This window comes from Cnephaeus nilssonii (genome assembly GCF_951640355.1).
Source record: "Cnephaeus nilssonii genome assembly, chromosome: 21".
Lineage (NCBI taxonomy): Eukaryota > Metazoa > Chordata > Mammalia > Chiroptera > Vespertilionidae > Cnephaeus > Cnephaeus nilssonii.
Window position 1 is genome coordinate 39,650,743 of NC_137092.1, and position 22,963 is coordinate 39,673,705.

The following is a 22,963-nucleotide window of genomic DNA, read 5'->3' on the forward strand; positions in this document are numbered from 1 at the left end:
ACTCAACTGACTTTTATAAGAAATTGCATCGTCTAGGCTTCTAGGAGCAAGCTTGGATTTTCATTTTACCTGAAAAGAATTCAGCTCATCTTTCATGAAAACAAATGATCACACGAACTGCACTGTGGGAAATAATGGGATGAACTCGCCATCTGTCTGCACAGACACACATACCATCCCTACATCAATTCCTAATCATGTATTCACTACACAAATACATGTGTTCCTTGCCTGGTATACAGAGGATACTGGGATGGCACATAAAAAGTTAAAACTTATAAAAAGCTCTTCTTTCATTTTACTTTCAGCTGCATTTTATCCTTAAATGAGAATTCACCTTGACCCTCTCAACCAGTTCTCTAGTGAGCCATTTCATGAACAGCAAGGTGGCTGGACGAAACTTGGAGAGCTGAGCTTTTACCAACCGAGCTCTGGTACCTGTGTATTGTTCTACTGACACAGGAGTAAATGATACTTTTGCCAAAACCTTGACAGTCACCAAATGTTTCCTCTCTGTGCCAGGTCAAATTTACCTTTAAAGCCCCATTCCTCAAGGCTATGAGGCACCAGAGAAAATGGTTAATGTGGCAGCAAAATTTTAATAAGCCCCCAATCATCATCATTGATAAAGATGCTCTTTATTTTTATTTTTTTTATTTTCATTGATTTTTAGAGAGAGAGGAAGGGAGAGGAGGGAGAGAGAAACATCAATTTGAGAGCTTAGCATCAATCAGTTGCCTCCTGCACGTCCCCTACTGGGGATTGAGCCTGCAACCCAGGCATGTGCACTGACTGGAATCAAATCAGCAACCTTTCGGTGCATGGATGATGCCCAACAACTGAGCCACACCAGCCAGGGCAAGATGCTATTTTTAAAACAAGAATTTCTCCGAGTTGACATCACTAAGATTGGTTGCTTGCCTTCAGCTCTGCTACCTAGGAACAGCAAATGAGAGTTTTCTACCTGGGATGCTATTAACAAGCACGTCTTTTCTTTCCCAGGCACCCTCACTGAGGATGGGAGTCAGAAGATGTTTGACAAGCAGCAGGTGCTCATGTTTGCTGTGTTTGATGAAAGCAAGAGCTGGAGCCGGTCATCATCCGTCATGTACACAGTCAACGGCTATGTGAACGGGACGATGCCAGGTACTACGCGGGCTGTGCTCTTCCCAACAACACTAGACTCGTTAGTGCCTTAGGCCTGCTGCTGTCCTCCAGCACTAAGGAAGGTGATGGTACCCACTACTTTCAACTCTTAGTCAGGAAGGTAAGGTGATCTAGCTCAGTGGTCCTCAAGGTTTTATCGTCTTTTTAAAAAATATTTTTATTGATTTCAGAGAGGAAGGGAGAGGGAGAGAGAGATAGAAACATCAATGATGAGAAAGAATCATTGATCGGCTGCTTCCTGCACGCCCCCTACTGGGGATTGAGTCCACAACCCGGGCCTGTGCCCTTGACTGGAATCTTCAGTCTGAAGGCCAACACTCTATCCACTGAGTCAAACCAGCTAGGTTGAGATTTTGTCATGTTTTTTAAACCAGCAAGTACAACAGGCAAACTGGAAGCTACCTAAGGGAAGGGGTGTGCAGCATTATTGGATGGAGTGCTCTGAACAGGTTTCACCTGGGCCTGCACTTCCAGGAAGGCCTCCAGGATATCAGCTCAGTCTCCTTCAGTGGGTTCTGTGGCCCCTGCTGCACAGTGACCCTGCCTTCAGCCACAGAGGAAGCCTTGCAGGACGGATGTTCAAGGTCAAGCCCTGGCAGAAAGGGTCAGCAGGGAGAAGTCTGTAATGATATGGTAAAGATGAGCAGGAGATTAGGAGAAATTCCAGACTCCGGAAATACTTCTAGCACTTCGAATGGTGATTGATGAGAACTACTCAAAGGCAGATAGCATCTTTACTCTTTCCATCATAGCAACTGCTCAGAGGAAAGGACTGACTCCCACCTACACCACTTTCACTTCTATCTGATAGAAATGCTTAGAACCAAAGATCCCGAGGAAAAAGCAGAAAACATGAAAATATTACTTTATTAAATTTCTCACGGGTCCTTCTCTATATCTGAAAAATCACAAATGGCCTCACTTACCACCAACCAAACTTGTCACGAGTTGAGGTCTGGACGTTGCTTTAAACTGTTTTCTATTTCATTTGACTGCGTCTCCGCCTGGGCTGCCACAAACACATCCCGATGACTCTCGGCTTGGATTCAGCGTCCAAACGCAGTTAACTGGGGCTACCTCGCTCATTCCCTACCTCAGTGTGGTCCATGGTTAGTTGTCGAGATGAGCTAACTTACACAAACGGATTAACATCTCTCCTGGGACAGACGGTAGTTAAGACTTTTTTTATGTGTAAAATAGCATGCCCAGTACTATGGGCCTTCGAGGGGCGTGTTCCAAGGAGAAGCTGTCTCTGTGTCCTGGCCGAGTGAATCATCTGTTAAATATGCAGAAGCAAACCATAGGCACAAAAATAAAAATAATAACTTGATCAGGGCATGGAGTATATGGATTTATAGTTGAAAAAGACAGACTCGTTGGGGTTCAGAGGGGCAGGGAAGGGAAATGGCGTTAGTAGGAACAGACACGTTAATGCTTGTAAACAGCCTCGGGAAGCATACAAACTGAGTAACAGTGGTAAATGCTAATACGGACGGACTGAATGCTCAAGTCGATATGAGCGTTTCTTTGGGGTGCTAAATGCTCCCACCAAAGCCTACCTTTCAGCTTCATTCTCAGGGTCTAGCTTCTCGTTCTCGTCATGATGTCAGAATGCCTGTCTTGGTGTAATGGTCCCCCAAAAAGACAAGCCCTCAGCCCCTCTGTGGGTGAGAGCCTGACCCTCAGCCCGCGATCTCACCTCTATGGTAGCACTTGCTGCACCGAGGTGTGAGTGCTTGTATCTAGTGATTATGGATCTGAAACTTAAAACCCGGGCCACGGAGAGAAGCCAGGGTTGGAATCTCCCACGCAGCAAAGGAGCCTTTCCCAGTCGCTTGGGGGCAAAGAAGGAGCAGACTCAGCCTTTGCGCTCAGTCTCATGACTCCGCCCATGAAATGCTCGCAGGGGCCCCGCGCACTGAGGACTTGTCCTCTGTGTTTTAAGGAGAGCCTGTGACCCACAGAGTAATTCATGGCAGCTCATTAAAGCGATCGACAAGGGGTACAGGCGCGATCGGCCATCCTGAACCACCTTCACACTCTTCCCTCTGGCAGAGCTTGCCCCTCTCTCTATCCCGCTGAGACGGTCAGGCTCTGAACGCGACCCTCATGGAGACTGGCGACTCCCTCCAGCTGAGCCCAGATTGGTTCGAGGTGATCAGCTGCCAGGCTTGCCCAGGACTGTCCCGGTTCTAACCATGAAAGCCCTGCATCCGGGGAAACCCCTCCGTCCCAGTGGCCACCTACTTGGCTCCCCCTCGGCCTAATCCTTTAGCAATCCCTGTCTCTGAACTAATGGCCCTCTCTGGGCTCTGCCCTTCCTTCTGTAGCATCCCTCACCGCAATGAGTGGCAACTGCTTGCTGGCCCTTCTCTCGGATGTCTCCGTTTTCAGGGCAGGCGCTACAGCTGGAGGGTCTGTTCCTCAGAACCTTGCACAATAGCAGGTACTCAATCCATTTGGGGTGAAGAGGTTCTTACCACAGAGTGCTGACTGCCTGGCTTTGCCCCCCCATCGCTCCTCCTCTCGCAGATATAGCCGTTTGTGCCCACGACCACATCAGCTGGCATCTGATCGGCATGAGCTCTGGGCCAGAACTGTTCTCCATTCACTTCAATGGCCAGGTCCTGGAGCAGAACCATCACAAGGTCTCAGCTGTGACCCTCGTCAGCGCCACGTCCACTACTGCAAACATGACGATGGGCCCGGAGGGGAAGTGGATCATCTCTTCTCTCATCCCCAAACACTTTCAAGGCAAGAAACGCTCCCAACAGTCTTGCTTATGAATGTAGGATCCTTCTTCCCGGGTGCTAACTCCCTCCTTATCCTTTGCCTTCTTAAGCCATCCACACTCCAGACATACCTGCCTTGGTCCCTGGGAGGAGAACTTACATTCTCCACTTAGATTTACAGCCTTACTTGGGGATGGAGGAAGGGGAGGAATTGACAAAGACTTTTTTAAATGAAACAAAAGCTGAAGAGGTCTCTACTTCCTTGAAAGGAAAAGGGAGGAAGAAGAGAAATGCCCACAGAGATGTTCTTTCTTGTGGTGTTTAGTATGTACCTGAAAGAAAAGATCTGGATGCCAGAACAAGGCAAACATGCAAATGTATAGAAGTGCCCAGTTACAGAAAGTGTAGAAGTTTTAACATGAAAAGACTTCGTTTTAGAACAAAATGAGCACAAACAGGAACCCAATGACTGTGCACTGAATGGCTCAAACATAAAACCTAAGCAGCTGAGGAATGAGCTTGAAAGAATACCAGGGAACTCTGGTGGGGGAAGATCAGCTCAGGTTGTTATGTGGTTCCACATAAACAAAATACTCATTGTTCTATTACACATAGTTGCTTTAAAACTATTGGGAGGAGGTTTCCCGTAAACAGAGACTAAATTATAAGTAAATGATATTAGTATAGGAAATCATTTTGTTACCAAAATAATATGTACAAGCAAAACACATAAGAAAGAGGATTGGGACCATTTCATTTTATAAAAATTTTTTAAATTGATTTTTAGAGAGAGAGGAAGGAAAAAGGACAGAGAAAAACATCGATGTGAGAGGGAAACATTGATGAGCTGCCTCCTGCACACCCCCAACCGGGGATCGAACCTGCAACCTGGGCATGTGCCCTGACCAGGAATCGACCCTTTCAGTGCACGGGACAATGCCCAACCAACTGAGCCACGCCGGCCAGAGCTCGGGTACTGTGGTATTGTTTTGCACTGAGCAGTCAAAATTATATTTGAACTGATGAAATTGTCACCCAAGTGATCATAAAACAACAAAGCTAACATTATTGAGGTTAATTGCTTTTGTATTAACTTATTTAATTTTTAACAATTTCATACAGTATTACTGTATTCTTTTGATTTTACAAATAAAGGGGCAGATGACAGGAAAAAGGAGAAATCAACAAGACCTAAGTCATAGGGTCTTCAGGGTCTGGAAGCCACAGATGTTCTGCTCAGGAAGAAGCAAAGGCAATCTTCCCCAGATTCCCCCCCCCCCCGCCTTCCCCCCCCCCCCCCCCGCCCCAGCCCGCCCCCTCTCTCCCTTGCTTTCACCAGTATCAGTTAACCCTTCTGCTGTTGAAAAGTTACACAGTTTGGTCAGCCTTTGTTCCTTCTCCCCAATTCTTTCACTGTCTCTATGTACTAACTCAGCTGGGATGCAGGCTCGCATCGACATTGAGAACTGCGCAAAGAGGACGCGGAGTCATAAGCCGCTAACACTGGAGCAGCGGCGGCACATGAAGAGATGGGAATACTTCATCGCTGCGGAGGAAGTCATCTGGGACTACGCACCCTTCATTCCAGTGAACATGAACAAGTGAGTTTGGGGGGTCCTGACCACTGTGCAAAGGTTCAGGCATGTTCCATAGGGTCCTGGTGTGCAGGTGAGGTGTCAGGAGTTGACAGCTCTCAAGGGATTACATGTTTTGGATTCCATTCAGGTCTTGTTCAAAATCAGTCTGGAATTGCCCCAAACTCACCAAAGGAGAGATAATAATAATAATCCTATATAACAAAGAGGTAATATGCAAACTGGCCATCACTCCAACACACAAGATGGCCACCCCCATGTGGACACAAGATGGCCACCACAAGATGGCCAGCAGGGGAGGGCAGTTGGGAGGGACCAGGCCTCCAAGGGAGGGCAGTTGGGGGCAATCAGGCCTGCAGGGGAGGGCAGTTAGGGGTGACCGGGCTGGCAGAGGAGGGAAGTTGGGGGCAACCAGGCCTGCAGGGGAGGACAGTTGGGGGTGACTAGGCCTTCAGGGGAGGAGAGTTGGGGGCAACTAGACCTGCAGGTGAGGGCAGTTAGGGGTGACCAGGCTGGCAGGGGAGCAGTTAGGTGTCGATCAGGCTGGCAGGGGCGTGGTTAGGGGGTGGTCAGGCTGGCAGGCAGAAGTTTTTAGGGGCAATCAGGCAGGCAGGCAGGCAAGCAGTTGGGAGCCAGCAGTCCTGGATTGTGAGAAGGATGTCCGACTGCCCATTTAGGCCCCATCCCAGTCTAAATGGGAAGTCGGGCATCCCTCGCGGGGTCCCAGATTGGAGAGGGTGCAGACTGGGCTGAGGGACGCCCCCCCCCCTCCCATGCACAAATTTCGTGCACTGGGCCTCTAGTAATAATAATAATAGCAGCTACCACTTGTTGAATGTTTGCTATTGCCAAGCACTGTGTTAAATCCTTTCTAAGAGCTTCACTTTATCTCTAGAAGTGAGAGACAGCTTATTTATTAAGTAGAGTAGGAAATAGGTCAGAGATATTAAGAAGTCTGGAAATTCAAAATAGCTCTGAAGCATCTGAAAAAATACTCAGGCTCACTCACAGTGAGGGAAATGCACATTAAACTTCTCTGAAATACTGTTTTCCATCCAGCGGACTCACAGTGCAGGTGACATAATCTCTTGGCAAGGCTGTGGGAAACAAGCATTGCCATTTTGCTGGTGGAAGAGTAAATGGAAGAGCCATCTAGAGCAGTGGTTCTCAACCTTTCTAATGCCGCGACCCTTTAATACAGTTCCTCATGTTGTGGTGACCCCCAACCAAAAAATGATTTTTGTTGCTACTTCATCATTGTAATTTTGCTACTGTTAATGAATCGTAATGTAAATATCTGTGTTTTCCGATGGTCTTAGGCTCTACAGCAACGGTTCTCAACCTGTGGGTTGCGACCCACAGGTTGAGAACCGCTAGCAGGGTTGCCTATGACCATCGGAAAACACAGATATTTACATTACGATTCATTAACTGTAGCAAAATTACAGTTATGAAGTAGCAACGAAAATAACTTTATGGTTGGGGGTCACCACAACATGAGGAACTGTATTAAAGGGTCGCGACATTAGAAAGGTTGAGAACCACTGATCTAGAGGATAATCTGGCATTTGTGTCAAAATTATAAATGCCTACACCCTTTGGCCCGGCAATCTCACCCTGGGAATTTACTATAGAGATATACCGTTCACAGGGAAAATGTTGTACATACAGGATAGTCACTGCTACCCTGTTAGTAGTAGCAAAAGATTGGAAACAACCCAAAATGTCCATCAATAGGAAATTGGTTTAATAAATTATGGGATATCCAGGCATGGAATACCATGCATCTGTTTTAAAAGGATGCAAACATGTGTTATGTACTAATATAAAAAGTTCTCCATTGTTAAATTGTTAAATTAAAAAGCCAGGGAGCAAGATGGTAGAATAGGAGGTCCCTCACCCCTCTCCCCGACAGCAACAATAGTTGTCAGCCATCCACAAACAAAGTGCCTTTGTGAGAGCTTTGCAATCCAGGTAGAAACACAAAATCCCAAGGAAAGCCAGGACCACGGAGGGCTGTTTTGACAAGGCGAGTCATGCTCAGGTGGTAGTTTTGCTCATTGTAGTCCAGGTTACAAGCCTAGAAGCAGCCTCATCCTCTTATGGACTCAGCTACAGTTCCTGCTACAACATTGTTTGACAAGTGACTCATGAGGAGCCACCCCTATCCATGACCCTGGAGCTGGCCTGCAGGCCTTGGTCCCAGTGCAGATCTTGAAGTTGTCCTACAACCCAGCTCCAGCCCTCCCACCTGCAGTCCAGAAGCAGTCCTGCCCATCAGGGACCTACCCAGGGACATGACGGGAGCCCTCCCAAGGACCAGATGGGAGCCATACCCATCTACACACCTGGTAACAGGCCTACCATTTGCAAACTCCACTGAGGACCTAAAAATGGACCATTATTCCAGGACCAGCTCTACTGACTAAGGTCCTGGAGGCAGTCCCATCTTCCACGGACCAGACAGGACCCATACCCATCTGAGCTCTTGGTAAAGGCTTGCCCACCAGCAGCCATGTGACCTGATCCAACCTCACTTGACTGTGATCCTAAAAGCAATCCCATCAGTAGGAGACCTGTCGGGAGGAGGTCTTTGCCTACCAAACTCAGTCTGTAAAGGCTGGAAGAGGGTGTCTGCTTCTTCAAATGCACAGACACCAGCTCAAGGCGACACAAACCACAAAGAATCAGGCAAATATGACACCACTAAAGGAAACTAATACAGCTTCGGGAACCAACCTCAAAGAATTGGAGATCTATGAAGTGCTTGACAAATAAATAATGTAAAATACCCATCTTAAAGAACCTCAGTGCAGTGCAAGAGAACACAGACAGGCAACTAAATAAAATCAGGAAAACAATGCATGAACAGAATGAGAAGTCTAATAAACCATAAGAATAACCCAACAGAAATCTTGGAACTGAAGAATACAATAACAGAACTGAAAAAAATCAATAAAGGGCTTTAATGCCAGATTCAATCATGCAGAAGAAAGATTCAGCAAACTCAGAGACAGGTAATTTGGAATTATCCACTTACAGGAACAAGGAGAAAAATGAATGAAAAAGAATGAGGAAAGCTTACAGGAATTATGGAATACCATCAAAAGAACTAACATGTGCACTGTACGAGTCTGAAGGAAAAGAAGAGAAAGGGACAGAAAGCTTCTTTAAAAATAATGGTGGAAAACTTCCCAAATCTTGGGAGGGATGTGCATAAAGATTACCTGGAATTGTACACATTAATATAAGTGAATACTTAGAAAATGCAGAGAGAGGTAGAGAGGTGGGGTTGGGAGGATGTAGTATGTGAGTGAGAGTTTTCACTAATCAAAATCGTTTGAATGTATTTGCTATTAAAAACATCAAAAAAGGAATTGATCAAGATTATATAATAATTGACAGAACTAAGATAGGAATCTGGGACTCTCTGGCAACACTCAGTGCTGTTTATTATGCAAAATAAATGGATGAAATGGATAAATTCTCTCATAGAGCTTCTGCTTTTACGATGGTATTTTAAGGTAATAAAGAGGACCAAGGAGTGAAGTGGTTCTTGTTGCTGCTTCCTAATCATTTATCGAAGAACTGCAGAAGCTGGGTGATGGTGGTGGCTTTTCAGTTGGCACCTAGACTGAGTGGGTGGTAGACAGGATAGACCAGCAGCACAGAGCCATGTCTAACAAAGATAGTAAAAACTGCCCTAACCAGTTTGGCTCAGTGGATAGAGCATCGGCCTGCGGACTTAAGGGTCCCAGGTTCAATTCTGGTCAGGGGCATGTACCTTGGTTGTGGGCACATCCCCAGTTGGGGGTGTGCAGGAAGCAGCTGATTGATGTTTCTCTCTCATTGATGTTTCTAACTCTCTATCCCTCTCCCTTCCTCTCTGTAAAAAAAAAAAAAAAAAAAATCAATAAAATATATATTTTTAAAAAAGATAGTAAAACTTCCTGGAGTGAGAAGTACTTTTAGAGATTGAGAAATACCTGGAAAGCCAACCAGGGTACCATAAATTAAGTGACAGGAAAGACTTGAGAAAAATCCGTAGCATATCCCATCCTTTCATCCAGGTAGACCTTTCCCCAAAGACATCTAAGGTCTGCTCTAGTAACAAAGGGACAGGAAGATCTGAAAAGCTGCTTCTAACCATGATTATGACTTTATCAGTGCATCAGAGGATTCCAGTTTTCCAACTAGAGGGAAGATATCAGGACTTTGCAAATCATATTAGGAGTTGGTTTTGTTTGTTTTTTAAGCTAATCCAAGAGCAGAACTTCTAAACACAAGGGTTTCCCCATCCTACTGGGGTCTCTACTTGAGAAAATGGTTAATTTTTTAATATTTCCTTTCACTTTAAGAAAATACAGATCTCTGCACTTGGATAATTTCTCCAACCAAATTGGAAAACATTATAAGAAGGTTGTGTACAAACAGTACCAAGATGAGACCTTCACCAAACGCCTAGAGGAGTCCCGAAACAATGAAGACGGGATCTTGGGCCCTATTATCAGAGCCCAGGTCAGAGACACGCTCAAAGTAAGTAACAGAAATGTAGGCCCATGTGAAAGAAATTAAGTAACAAAAGACATTATAAGTACTGGCTGTTTATTTTTTTAAAAGGTGTCCATGTAATTTTTAATTCAAATGCAACTTTTCGTTTTTATTTAGTATTTGCACTTATTTATAGCTTACCCCATAATACAAAGAATCTGAGATAGTTTATCAAATTATAAAAGAACAAAATAGTCAATGTAATTGGGGTGAATAATATTGGGGACATAGGAAAGAAAACCAAGGATAAGGTAAGTATAATGAAGCACCTACCATATGGTCTTATAAGGTTGTTTGCAAATTTTGTCCTGAGCTTTCTAGCAGCCAAAGTAAAAAGGGAAATCTGTTAGGGCCAGATTCACAGTAGTCATAAAAGAAGCACGGCGACCAGAGAAGAATTTTCCCCATGGATCCTTGAAAAGAGGGTGCTATGTGATGCAGTGGATAGATTCCTTGATAAAATTCCTACAATTGGTACAATAAATAAAAATATTGTAGAGCTGTGCTGCACCAGCACGGCCAAGGGTGACCCTGAGAGGGGGTGGTGAAGGATTGAGAAAAGACAGACAAGGGAATGAAAGCTGGGTCTCAGTGGGACGCTGCTTCTCTGATGGAGAGACAGCACCAGCGCCCACAAGCCGTGTCTTTATTTTACAGCCAGATTTCCAAGAGGCAAAGTAAGAGTGTGGTCAAGATGTTTACAACGTTCTCGTGAATTTCGATCCTACTCAATTACATGCACCTGATCAAGCTTTGTTTACTTGCAGCCTATATCACTTAGGCACGTGGGACCACATGTTCGGACCATAGGTTCAAGCTTACAACTATAGCTGTTGGCTATAATTGTGCTGGGAGGGCTGGGACTTGCACGTGGCCGTGAGAAGACTGTGCCCTCTCATTAGTCTGAGGCTTGAACCTGTCCAAATACTGTAGCTGCTCTCCACATAGAGCCTTATAAGTGTTTCTCATTATAGCTAAGAATATTACAGTAAATACCATTGAGAAAAAAATTCTTCACTGTGGTTTTGGTATATAGTTCTCTGAAGTCTGGTCTCTGATAAAGACACACTCAAAGACATATATTTATCATGAGGACAGAGTGTTGTTCAGATAGTTTTCCTTTAATGCTATGACACATCATCAAGCTTTTAAAATTTATATTTTTATTGATTTCAGAGAGGTAGGAGGAGAGAAAGGTAGAAACATCAATGATGAGAGAGAATCATTGATTGGCTGCCTTCAGCACGCCCATATTGGGGATCGAGCCCACAACCCAAGCCTGCACCCTGACCGGAATTTAACCATGACCTCTTGGCTCAGAGGTGGATGCTTAACCACTGAGCAACGCCAGCCGGGTTCATCAAGCTTTTTATAAGCACGGGAAGCAGAGAATTGAAGGTTGCAATCTTTGGCAAGATTCTAGAATGCAGATTATCTACAGATGGAGGATGACCCAAATGCTTTGGCAATCAACCAAAGATACAATCAAGGTTCTCTTTTGAAGATTAAGGAACCTAACCAGGACTCTTGTGTGGATAATGCTCCTAAAATGATGCCCAGTGCTTACCAAGAGCATACTTCACCGCTGCATGGGCGGAGCTAGGAGGGCATCTGCAGACAAGGCCAATTCTGTTCATTTGAAAATAACCAAAGGACCAGAAGCATCCTCTCTCTGTTGCTCTTTCCCTTCCCCCATCTCTGATCCCTCTGAGGTGCTCTTAGGGAGTATAAATACACCTCATTGGAAATTGAGGATCTGGCTCTTAGCCATGCCCTCAGGACACGGCTTCAAGGACAGGGGTTCTGGGAGACCTGGCCAGCTGGAGAAGGAGGTTATGGTGTAGAGAAGAGGAGGAGCAGAAAATGGAAACAGATGGGGTCTGAGCTGAAAGGAGACGGGAAGGAGATGGGGACCAGCTCGGAGGGGGTGGCGTACTGTGAGGAAATGTCACTTCAAAGGTCAGACGTGTGAGGTGAAACTCTCTCAAATGCTTCTGTCGGGTGATGGAGAGATTGCTGCTCAGCTAAACAAACAAGATTGCATGCATGCACACACCATCCAACAAGTGAGCATGCAAAGTTAACATCCTATATTAATGTTCATGATCAACCTTAAGTCCCGAATAATGAATCTGAGTTAACTTTGTAGATCACGTTCAAAAATATGGCCAGCCGCGCCTACAGCATTTACCCTCATGGCGTGACCTTCTCTCCCTTTGAAGACGAAGTCAACTCTTCCTCCGCCTCAGGTTTGAATCTTTCACTTCTACTGAATGAAGCTATTGACCTCCGAGAAGCTATTATATTTTTCTACTGTCCCTCTTGATCAGTAGTAAACCTTGTGCAGTCAGGTAGTATCCATACATGGGCAGGGATCCTAAAAGCCACAAGGAAACCCTGCTCATCTCAGGGGTTTATTTACCCTACAGCAAGCATGTCAAACTTGCGGCCCACAGGCCACATGCGGCCCACAACAAATATTTTTGTAGCCCAGCCAATATAACGGTATGTAAGAAACGTCTTAATAAAAATTTCATAACTTAATTTTTACAATATCCTGTTATACATAATTATTAATAATGAACTACAACATTCGCTAATGACTGATTACTATAATCGTGTTGCATTCATTTCCTTTACGCGCCTTATGCACAAACGCACCATTTCTCTCCACTAATACCAGCAGCAAATATTTTAGCAGCTGATTGCCACGTCATTAGTCTTGTACTGACTTGTTTGGTGTGCACAACAGGAAATATTTCCCTTTTGGAGAACAAGAATAACAGATTTATTTGTGTTACACTTATTAATTTGTGCAGTTATTCAGTGTCTGGTAAGTTAATATTCAAGAAAAATATTAATTTTTATTAAAATGTTCTATTATTTTATGTTAACGATAACTCATTTATTTCAGCCCTTTGTATTCAGCATGTCTCTATCGAAATAAATCTACATTTCTATGAAAATTGAAGCTTTTGTTTTTTTGTGGCCACATAAACTTAATCCTTGTTTATTTGGCCCGTGTTAGCCTTTGAGTTTGACATGCTTGCCCTACAGCGTCCTTTATTAGTGCCACAGCGGCCTCTAGGGGAGCAAGACCTGATGACTACATGCTATCCAGGGTTCTATTAAGTGGATCTTAATATAAAAAGAATATTACTTTCCCAATATTAATTGCTTGCAATGAAAGCTCCATTGTATCATTCATTCTCATAAGATAATTTTGAAAATGAAAATAATTCTGACTATATTTTCTTTCAGGCAGTAACACCATGATCAGAGCAGTTCAACCAGGGGAAACCTACACTTACAAATGGAATATTCTGGAGTCTGATGAGCCCACAGACAATGACGCTCAGTGCTTAACAAGGCCATACTACAGTGATGTGGACGTCACAAGGGACATTGCCTCTGGGCTCATAGGGCTACTTCTGATTTGTAAGAGCAGATCCCTGGACACGCGAGGCATACAGGTATTTTGTCCTTGGCGTACCCATTCAGAAATTCCAGGAATGTCTTCTGGCTGGAACAGACTAGGTCTCCTTGCTAAATAACGGACCTTTTCTGGAACAGAAAACATTAAATTAAGTAGTCCTCTGGAGTGTGACTGTGATGGCATTTACTCCTTTGGGAACTTTTTGTCTTGTCAATTTTCACCCGGACTCTCACTGCAGAAGGCAAGTCTACAGTGTGAAGCCAACCTTTGTTCTAGTTTCAAAGTCCAGGTCTGTTGTTATTGTCTGTGTGCTGAGCAAGTCTCTTAGCCTCTCTTAGTTTCTTCCTTGTATGAGATTGGTAATACCCATCCTAAAAATTACAGGTTGTTTTGGGGCTCAGGGAGGTAGCACCTGGCAGGAGTGTAAGGCTCTGTACTGATCCTTGTTGTCTGTAGAGATCTGCACTAGAAAGAGATAAGAGAGATACTCGGGAGACATAGCTTCTGGAGAGACTGCACCTCGACAACGATCCATCTCTAGTGAGACTGAACTAGACAAAGACGTGGATCTTCTGACCTGATCTTCACTGTAGAAGAGTCTTATATTATTAAGCTCCATTAAATTCACAGACAATTAGGCTAAGCTATAATTTTTAAAAAGGGTCTCATCCAAGGCATACAAAATAAATATATGCCTAGGAAAATCAGAAACGAACATTAAGAAGACCTTAATTTATTGAACCTGGAAAGGAAACGCGTAGGGAGAGGTATGAAGCTTTCCTACTGCAACCTCCTGCTTCATCCTTTGCAATGGTTCAGAGCACACCCCGTCAGTCGATGAGTCCGGTAGAAAGGTGTTCCATCACAGAGATAAACAGAATTACAGTTGCCATGACAAATGGGATTTTTCTATTAGGATATTTTAGTCTCTGAATTTCCTGATCTGCTCTGTCTGCTTTTGCGTGATACCTTTGGCTCTAACGAGGGCTTTGCACACAAGGGGCTCTCACCAAGGCCTAAATGCGTGGCTTCCATGGCCCCCAGGACTGCACCCTGGGGTGTCTGAAGCTGTGGGTTTCTGGCCGGGATGTTAGAACACAGCGCTTTTCCCCGCAGAGAGCAGCAGACATCGAGCAGCAGGCCGTGTTTGCTGTGTTTGATGAGAACAAGAGCTGGTACATTGAGGACAACATCAACAAGTTCTGTGAGAATCCCGAGGAGGTGAACCGTGACGACCCAAAGTTTTATGAGTCAAACATCATGAGCAGTAAGTAGAGCACGCTCTCCTCTCTGTCCATCAACTTCTCACTCGTGTGGTCGAAGTGTGGCTGTGCCTAGAGGCAGACGTGGATGAGAACCGACTCACATCTCAGCTTCACCTTCATCCCGGGATTTGGTGACGAAATTACAGAAAGGGGACATCATGGCAACCTTTTCACAGCGAGAGGTCAAAAGCTTGTTATCCTTACATGTCTTCTTGGTCTCCTGCTCCGTGTGTGTGTGTGTGTGTGTGTGTGTGTGTGTATGTGTGTGTGTACCTGTGCGCATGCTCTGGGCAGAGAAGAACAGGTGAGGGATGGGGGTGATAAAGGAAGAGGCTACACACCTTGACCTGTGGTATCTGGGGTGCAAAATAGACATTCTGGGTGCAAGGTGTTCTATTGCCAGGGCAGAAACAACATAAGTAACTCAAAACTGGATTTTCAAATCACACTAAAAAGGTTAGTGTGTATGGGGAGCCAGGAGTTTTGCAAAGTCTTTCTGTGGGAGGGGTTTGAAGTGTGCAGTAACCGCTCAGAGCAGTAGGTATTCCCTGAGCCATGTGCTGCAGTTTTAAGTTCACAGCCACTGCTGTGGGGAGTCTGGGTTTGACCTTGTAGTCACATGTTAGACCTGGTAAAGCTGGTCTCAGGTAATCACTGCTTTGATGCAACCAAATTAACGTTGGGACCTGTGTTTTAGGTATTATACTCGTGCCCTCTTGCTGGCATAGGCCTGGCATTCTAACCGGTTCGACTCTTTCAGCCATCAACGGCTTCGTGCCCGACAGCATCTCCACACTCGGGTTCTGCTTTGATGACACCATCCAGTGGCACTTCTGCAGCATGGGCACCCAGGATGACTTTCTGACCATTCACTTCACTGGGCACTCCTTCGTCTATGGAAAGAGGCACGAGGACACCTTGACGCTCTTTCCCATGCATGGGGAATCGGTGACGGTCACGATGGATAATGTGGGTAAGAGCCTGGTGCGGGGCGGGGACTCCTGGTCCCTAGGCCTGCCGCAGCTCTCCAGGCTCAGGTCCTGGGCTCAGCTCTCGGATCCCTTGCAGGCTTCCCTTTTGATACTTGTCATGATTTCAGTTTTGGGGAATTAATGGCCTCAGTGGGTCCAGCCTTTTAATGTGGGTTCCGTTCATCCTTTTCTGTAAAGGCACACATCACAGAAGATACGGCATGACTTTGAGGAGGAAGTGTGAACATTCAGTCTCAAAAAGACATTTCTTTTATCAAAATGCCCTTTCCAGTTTTATAAGACAGCCATCTGTGCCAGGGTTAGTGATCATCAGGTGTAGTGCCTAGGCCTCAGACACGGCACAGCACCCCGGAAATCACATGGGCTTTGGAGTTCATCAGCCCTGGGTTCAAATCCTGCCCGGCCACACAACACTGGTGTAGCCTTGGGCAACTGACCTGACCTCACTGAGGCTCAGTTTATTCATCTGAAAAACAAAACAAAACACAGCCACACAGAACAACAGCAGCTAACAGAGTTGCTTTGGTCATCCTATATAATAAAAGCCTAATATACTAAGTGTCTGACCATTAGACCGTTTGACCAGTTGCTATGACACACACTGACCACCAGGGCGCAGATGCTCCAACTGGTAGGTTAGCTTGCTGCTGGGGTCTGGCCAATCAGGACAGGGTGAGATGGGCCAGACACACCCTGGAGCCCTCCCTTGGTCCCTCCCTGGTCCCACTTGTGCACCGCTGGGGTCCCTCGGTCTGGCCTGTGCCATCTCGCAATCCGGGACCCCTCAGGGGATGTCAGAGAGCCAGTTTTGGCCCAATCCCTGCAGGCCAAGCTGAGGGACCCCACCGGTGCACAAATCTGTGCACTGGGCCTCTAGTCTATACTAAAAAAAGCCTAGGTGGCCCTCGCACCATGCCCTCACATCATCACAAGATGGCCACCCCCACATCATCACAAGATGGCCACCACAAGATGGCTGCCACAAGATGAAGGCCTCCACATCATCACAAGATGACCACCACAAGATGGCCGGCAGAGGAGGGCAGTTGGGGGCAAACAGGCCAACAGGGGAGGGTAGTTGGGGGCAACCAGGCAGGCAGGGGAGGGCAGTTGGGGTTGACCAGGCCTGCAGGGGAGCAGCTAGGCATCAATCAGGCCGGCAGCGAAGCAGTTAGGGGTCTATCAGGCTGGCAGGCAGAAGCGGTTAGGGGCAATCAGGCAGGCAGGCAGGTGAGTGGTTAGGATCCAGCAGTCCTGGATTGTGAGAGGGATGTTCAAATGCTGGTTTAGTCCTGATCCCCGTGGGCCGGGCCTAAACTAGCAGTCAGACATCCCCCGACGGGTCCCAGATTGGAGAGGGTGCAGGCTGGGCTGAGGGACACCCCCCGCCCCATGCATGAATTTTGTTCATCGGGCCTCTAGTTAATTATAATATGTGCCAAGTGTCCAGCACTCAGTAGATGCTCAGCAAGTGGTAACTGTTGGACACTTCCCAGGAAATCTTCAGTGTGCCGGCAAATCACACCATTTCAAAGAGATTCTAAATTTCCCTGGACCCACATAAATTATTGGTCACTTGGAAATACCTAAATGTCTCTTATTTCTGGGGGTAGATATCACCATCCTCCCCCAACTACAATTCTCAAACAAGATGTGCAGCTAACAAGATGGATATGATTAAAATTCATTTTATTCTCAATTCATCCCTTTTAAAATATATTCTGAAATAGTGACTCTCAAACTATCTGTGCTAAGACGATTTTTCTCCCTGCTCTCCCCTGACCAATACCTTCGGTCTATATTCTGTTAAACAAGGTAAGTGCATTGATCACATGCTTGGATGTCACAGCAATGTCAAATTGCTCAAAAGTGTCCTAAGTACCTGACTCCATTTTCCTGCTTGTGGCTCTGTGGACCTGTAACAACAGTTCGCAGGGCAGCAGAGGTCCACAGGCCACACTTGAGTATCCCTGGCCAAAGTTTGTTGGAAATTATCTGCTACAATAAAAGCTAGGGATTTTACTAGTTGTACCGGTTAATAACGAGGATGTTTTTCAATAGATGGAGTTACACATATGTTGATATATATGCAATATGATATGTATGCTATTTTGTTGTATTGATAGCAAGCTTCAAAACTTCATATGTCAAATTTTCTGGAAGTGTTAACATCATAGATATTTTTACACTTAAAAATGTTGAATTTCGTGCCCAAAAAAAAAGAGCATTTGTGGGAGGTTTTAATTCATTACTTTATTTTGAAGAAAAGTGCTGCTGAAAGTTATCGTATACTTTGGGAAGCTTATGGTGAACATGTTCCATCTCAAGATACTTGTGAATGTGGGTTTAAACGCTTTAAAAGTGATGATTTCGATGTGAAAGACAAAGAAAGTCAGGTCAACCGAAAAAGTTTGAAGACCAACAATTATAAGCATTATTGGATGAAAATGCGTGTCAAACTCAAAAACAACTTGCAGAAAGATTAAATGTTGTCAGCAAAACAATTTCCAATCATTTACAAACAACGGGAAAGATTTTAAAGGGAGGAAAATGGCTGCCACATCAAGTGAACAAAAGACAAATGGATAACCAAAAAGTCATCAGTAAAATGTTGCTTCAGTGGCATGAAAGAAAGTCTTTTTTGCATCAAATTGTGACTGACGACGAAAAGTGGATTTATTTTGAGAATTCCAAATGCACAAAATCATGGGTTGATCCAGGTCAACCGTCAACATTGACTGACTGCAAGGCCAAATCGCTTCTGCGTTTGGTGGGATCAGGAAGGTGTGCTGTATTACGAGCTTCTAAAACCAGATGAAACCATTAATACTGATTGCTACCGACAACAAATAATCAATTTGAACCATGCTTTGATCATGAAATGACCAGAGTGGTCCAGAAGACACGGCAAAGTAATTTTGCTTCATGATGACGCACCATCACACACTTCAAAACCAGTTAAAGACACGTTAAAAGATCTTACCTGGGAAGTATTAACCCACCTGCTGTATTCACCAGACCTTGCTCCTTCAGATTACCACTTGTTCTAATCGATGGCACACGCACTTTCTGAGCAGCACTTCAAAACGAACAAAGTAGTGGAAAATTGGGTTTCTGAATGGTTTGCCTCAAAACAAGAAAAGTTCTATTGGGACTGTAACCACAAATTACCTGAAAGATGGGGGCATGTGTAGCTAGCAATGGACATTACTTTGAATAAGGCACTTTTGATGTTTCTCTTGAAATTATCATGTTTTCTTTTATTACAAAATCCACTATTATTAACCGGTACACCTAGTATGTCTTTTTCTGGACTTAAAGCTCTCTATTCTGTCTGTCTTGCTTCTCTAGGAACTTGGATGTTAACTACCATGAATTCTAATCCAAGAAGCAAAAACCTAAGGTTGAGATTCAGGGATGTTAAGTGTATCCGGAGTGAGGAAGAAGATGAATATGAAATATACGAACCTCTACCATTTACATCCATGACTACACGGAAAATGCGAGAGTTTCCGGAAAGCCAAGGTGAAGGAGATTCTGCTGAATATGATTACCAGGATCAACTGGCTTTATCACTTGGAATTAGGTCATTCAGAAATTCATCACTGAATCAGGAAGAAGATGAGTTCAATCTTACTGCCCTAGCCCTGGAGAACAGCTCTGAATTCATTCCTCCAAGTACTGATACAGCTGCTGATTCAAATTCTTCTTCCCCAAGTGACATTAGTGGGCTCATTGACAATAAATTTGCAGAACCTAACAAAACCCTTCCTCAGCCTGAAACCACCACAGCTGGTCCCCAGGTGGGGCCCGGCTTAGGAAAGAACTCGGTTCTCAGCCCTTCCACAGCAGAGCACTCCAGCCCTTATTCTGAAGACCCTGTGGAGGATCCTCTACAGCCAAAGGTCATAGGGACAAGCCTCCTACCGTTTGGTGCAGAAGGATTCAGAAGCCAAGGGCATGCTCAACGTAAGAGATTCGAGGCAAGGCACAGGTTCTCCCAGATGAAATTTCTAGGAAATAAAACCAGGGGACATTTAAGCCAAGGCAACTCTTCTTCCATAATGGGGCCCTGGAAGGACCTTCCCAGTGATCTGTTACTCTTAAAACACAAGACTCTATCTAAGGTTTTGAGTGGGAAATGGCATTTGGTTTCTGAAAAAGGTAGCTATGAAATAATCCCAGAGGCTGATGAAGACATGGCGGTTAATAAGCTGTGGAACAGCCCCCGGAATGCCTCAAAGACGTGGGGAGAACGCATCCCTCTTACCAACAAGCATGGAAAGCAAGGTGGCCACCCAAAGTTTTCTGGAATTAAGCAAAAATTTCTACAAACAAGACCTGGAGGAAATAGTAGAGTGAAGAACAGCACTTTTCTCATTCGGACACGAAAAAAGCCTGCACACCACGCTCCTCTCTCTCCAAGGAGCTTTCCCAGAGGAGAGGGCAGCCTCACCCTTTCAGACGGCCTTCCCAAGGCCAATGAGACGTCTCTTCCCACAGACCTCGCTCAGACATTCCCCCGTGGGAATCTTAGCCTGGCAGCCTCCCTTCCTGACCATAATCACAGTCTCCCAGACAGCACCGGTCAGACAAGCTTCTCGCCAGACGTGTATCAGACAATGCCCCCGGAGCAGCTCTACCAAACGTTCCCGAGTCAAGACTCTGATCAAACGCAGTTCCCCACAGGCCCCAGTCACGCAGCTTCTCCAGAGACTGGCCAGATGCCTGACTATGATGGAGGAACCCAGTCCTTCCCTACCGACACTGGACAAGTGTCCCCTTCCTTAGAACGTGAAGTCTGGCAGACAACCATCCCTCCAGAACTTAGTCAGATGACCCTTCCCCCTGACCTCGGCCAGATGGCCCTTCCCCCTGACCTCGGCCAGATGACCCTTCCCCCTGACCTCGGCCAGATGACCCTTCCCCCTGACCTCGGCCAGATGGCCCTTCCCCCTGACCTCGGCCAGATGGCCCGTCCCCCTGACCTCGGCCAGATGGCCCTTTCCCCTGACCTCGGACAGATGACCCTTCCCCCTGACCTCGGCCAGATGGCCCTTCCCCCTGACCTCGGCCAGATGGCCCTTTCCCCTGACCTCGGCCAGACGACCCTTCCCCCTGACCTCGGCCAGACGACCCTTCCCCCTGACCTCGGCCAGACGACCCTTTCCCCTGATCTCAGCCAGACGACCCTTTCCCCTGATCTCAGCCAGACGACCCTTCCCCCTGACCTTGGCCAGACGACCCTTCCCCCTGACCTTGGCCAGACAACCCTTTCCCCTGACCTGGGCCAGGAGACTCTCTCTCCAGATTTCAGCCATGCAACTCTCTCTCCAGACATCACTCAGACAGGCCTTCCTCCTGATCTCAGGCAGACATCACCTCCTCCAGACCTTGCTCAAACAGCCCACACTTCCGAATCCAGTCCATCCTCGCCTCTTCCAGAATTTGATCATACTTTCCCTTATTCAGACTTTGGTCAGATGCCATCTCCGCAGCCATCTCCTCCACTCTATAACACCTTTATATCAAGCGAACTGAATCCAGCAGTTGTGTTTGGCTTCAGTGGAGAAAATGGAGAGCACATCGAGATCATACCGAGGAAGAAACAAGAGAGCAGTGAAGAAGACGCTCGTGAAATGGACCTTGTGGCCTACGATGACCCTTACCAAACCGATATTAGGATAGACATCACCTCCTCCAGAAATCCGGACCACATTGCAGCATCGTACCTCCGCAGCAGCAACGGGAACAGAAAATATTACTACATTGCCGCGGAAGAAATATCCTGGGATTATGCAAAATATGCACAAAGGTTTGGCCAGTGTTTTCATCTCTTCTCATTTTTCCACTACTGCCAGAAAAGTGATTTCCATAGTCCAAGGAGGTAATTCTGGGCAAACTAGCTAAGCATACGTTTGTTCCCCTGCTGCAGCTTGGTGCCAGGTAATCTGTGAGGCACTGGGAATAAAACCGTGAGCTAACTAGGCACAATCCCTACCTCATGGGGCTTTTCCTCTAGTGGCAGGTCAGATACTAATAGATAATCGCACAAATATGTGATACATACTTTACTGTATATACTATAGAAATGCTATAACGCCATAGGATTTTACTATATGCACTATAAGACTACTATAGAAATGGAGGAATGCTATACAGAGATCTGACCTAGTCTAAAGGCTCATGGGAGGACTTACCTAAGAAATGATATCTGAGCTGGCAGCTGGATAGCTACTGGCTTGTAGGGCAGGAGAGAGCTAAGGGTGATTTCGTTATTTTCTTTTTTTTCCCCAATATATTTTTATTGTTTTTAGTCATTTATATTTTCATTCATTTGCTCATCAAACATGTGTTAGATATCTTCTCTATGCTAGATGCTATATTCAGAAACAGAGACCATTTCCTAAATTCTTTGAATGCTCTTTCACTTGTTCTTGTAAACAAATACTATCATTATCATCCCAGTGAAATGGATAACGAAGACACCGGTGAGGTTCCAGAGGACACCATATACAAGAAAGTAGTTTTTCGAAAGTACCTGGACGGCACTTTCACCAAACGGGACCCTCGGGGAGAGTCTGAAGAGCACCTTGGCATTCTTGGCCCTGTCATTAGAGCCGAGGTGGATGACGTTATCCAAGTAAGTCATTCCCACCAGCACCGGAGGGCTGTAAAGGCGATGGTGGCGGGAGAGAGCTAAGGGTGATTTAGTTATTTTCTTTTTTAAAAAAAATATATTTTTATTGATTTCAGAGAGGAAGGGAGTGGGGGAGAGAGAGAGAGAAATATCAATGATGAGAGAGAATCATTGATCGGCTGCCTCCAACACACCCCCTAGTGGGGGATCGGGCACACAACCCAGGCACGCGCCCTACTGGGAATCCAACTGTGGCATCCTGGTTCATAGGTCAATGCTCAACCACTGAGCCACACTGGCCGGGTGAATTTACTTATTTTCCAAAATTAATAAATAATGACATTTCTTCTCAAAGACAGTTGCCAAGTATTTGGCAATCCCCGAGAAAAAAATAATCTTATGATTCAATTTCTCCCTCTGCTAAGCTCCTGCTTATTCTATGAGGACTATTCCGTTCCCCCTAGGAAACTTCCTTTGATTCCCTCGACCCTTTCTAAACATTCAGCCGAATTGCTCCTCCCAGGCACTTCTCTCCAACCCGTTCACATGTGATGTACGACACCTTTTGTCCCCAGAGTTTAACTT

At 45.6% G+C, this 22,963-nt stretch overlaps 1 protein-coding gene across 1 annotated transcript in view; it reads left to right on the forward strand.

Annotated features, from left to right (window-relative positions):
* F5 (coagulation factor V) overlaps positions 1-22,963 on the forward strand; it is a 63,075-nt gene that overhangs the window by 22,143 nt on the left and 17,969 nt on the right. The window contains exons 5-14 of the mRNA XM_079761829.1: positions 1,003-1,146; positions 3,700-3,921; positions 5,335-5,500; positions 9,853-10,030; positions 12,195-12,294; positions 13,307-13,518; positions 14,598-14,748; positions 15,507-15,719; positions 19,090-21,553; positions 22,207-22,381. Of these exons, the coding sequence (XP_079617955.1) occupies positions 1,003-1,146; positions 3,700-3,921; positions 5,335-5,500; positions 9,853-10,030; positions 12,195-12,294; positions 13,307-13,518; positions 14,598-14,748; positions 15,507-15,719; positions 19,090-21,553; positions 22,207-22,381 (4,025 nt within the window). The remainder of the gene's footprint in view (positions 1-1,002; positions 1,147-3,699; positions 3,922-5,334; positions 5,501-9,852; positions 10,031-12,194; positions 12,295-13,306; positions 13,519-14,597; positions 14,749-15,506; positions 15,720-19,089; positions 21,554-22,206; positions 22,382-22,963) is intronic.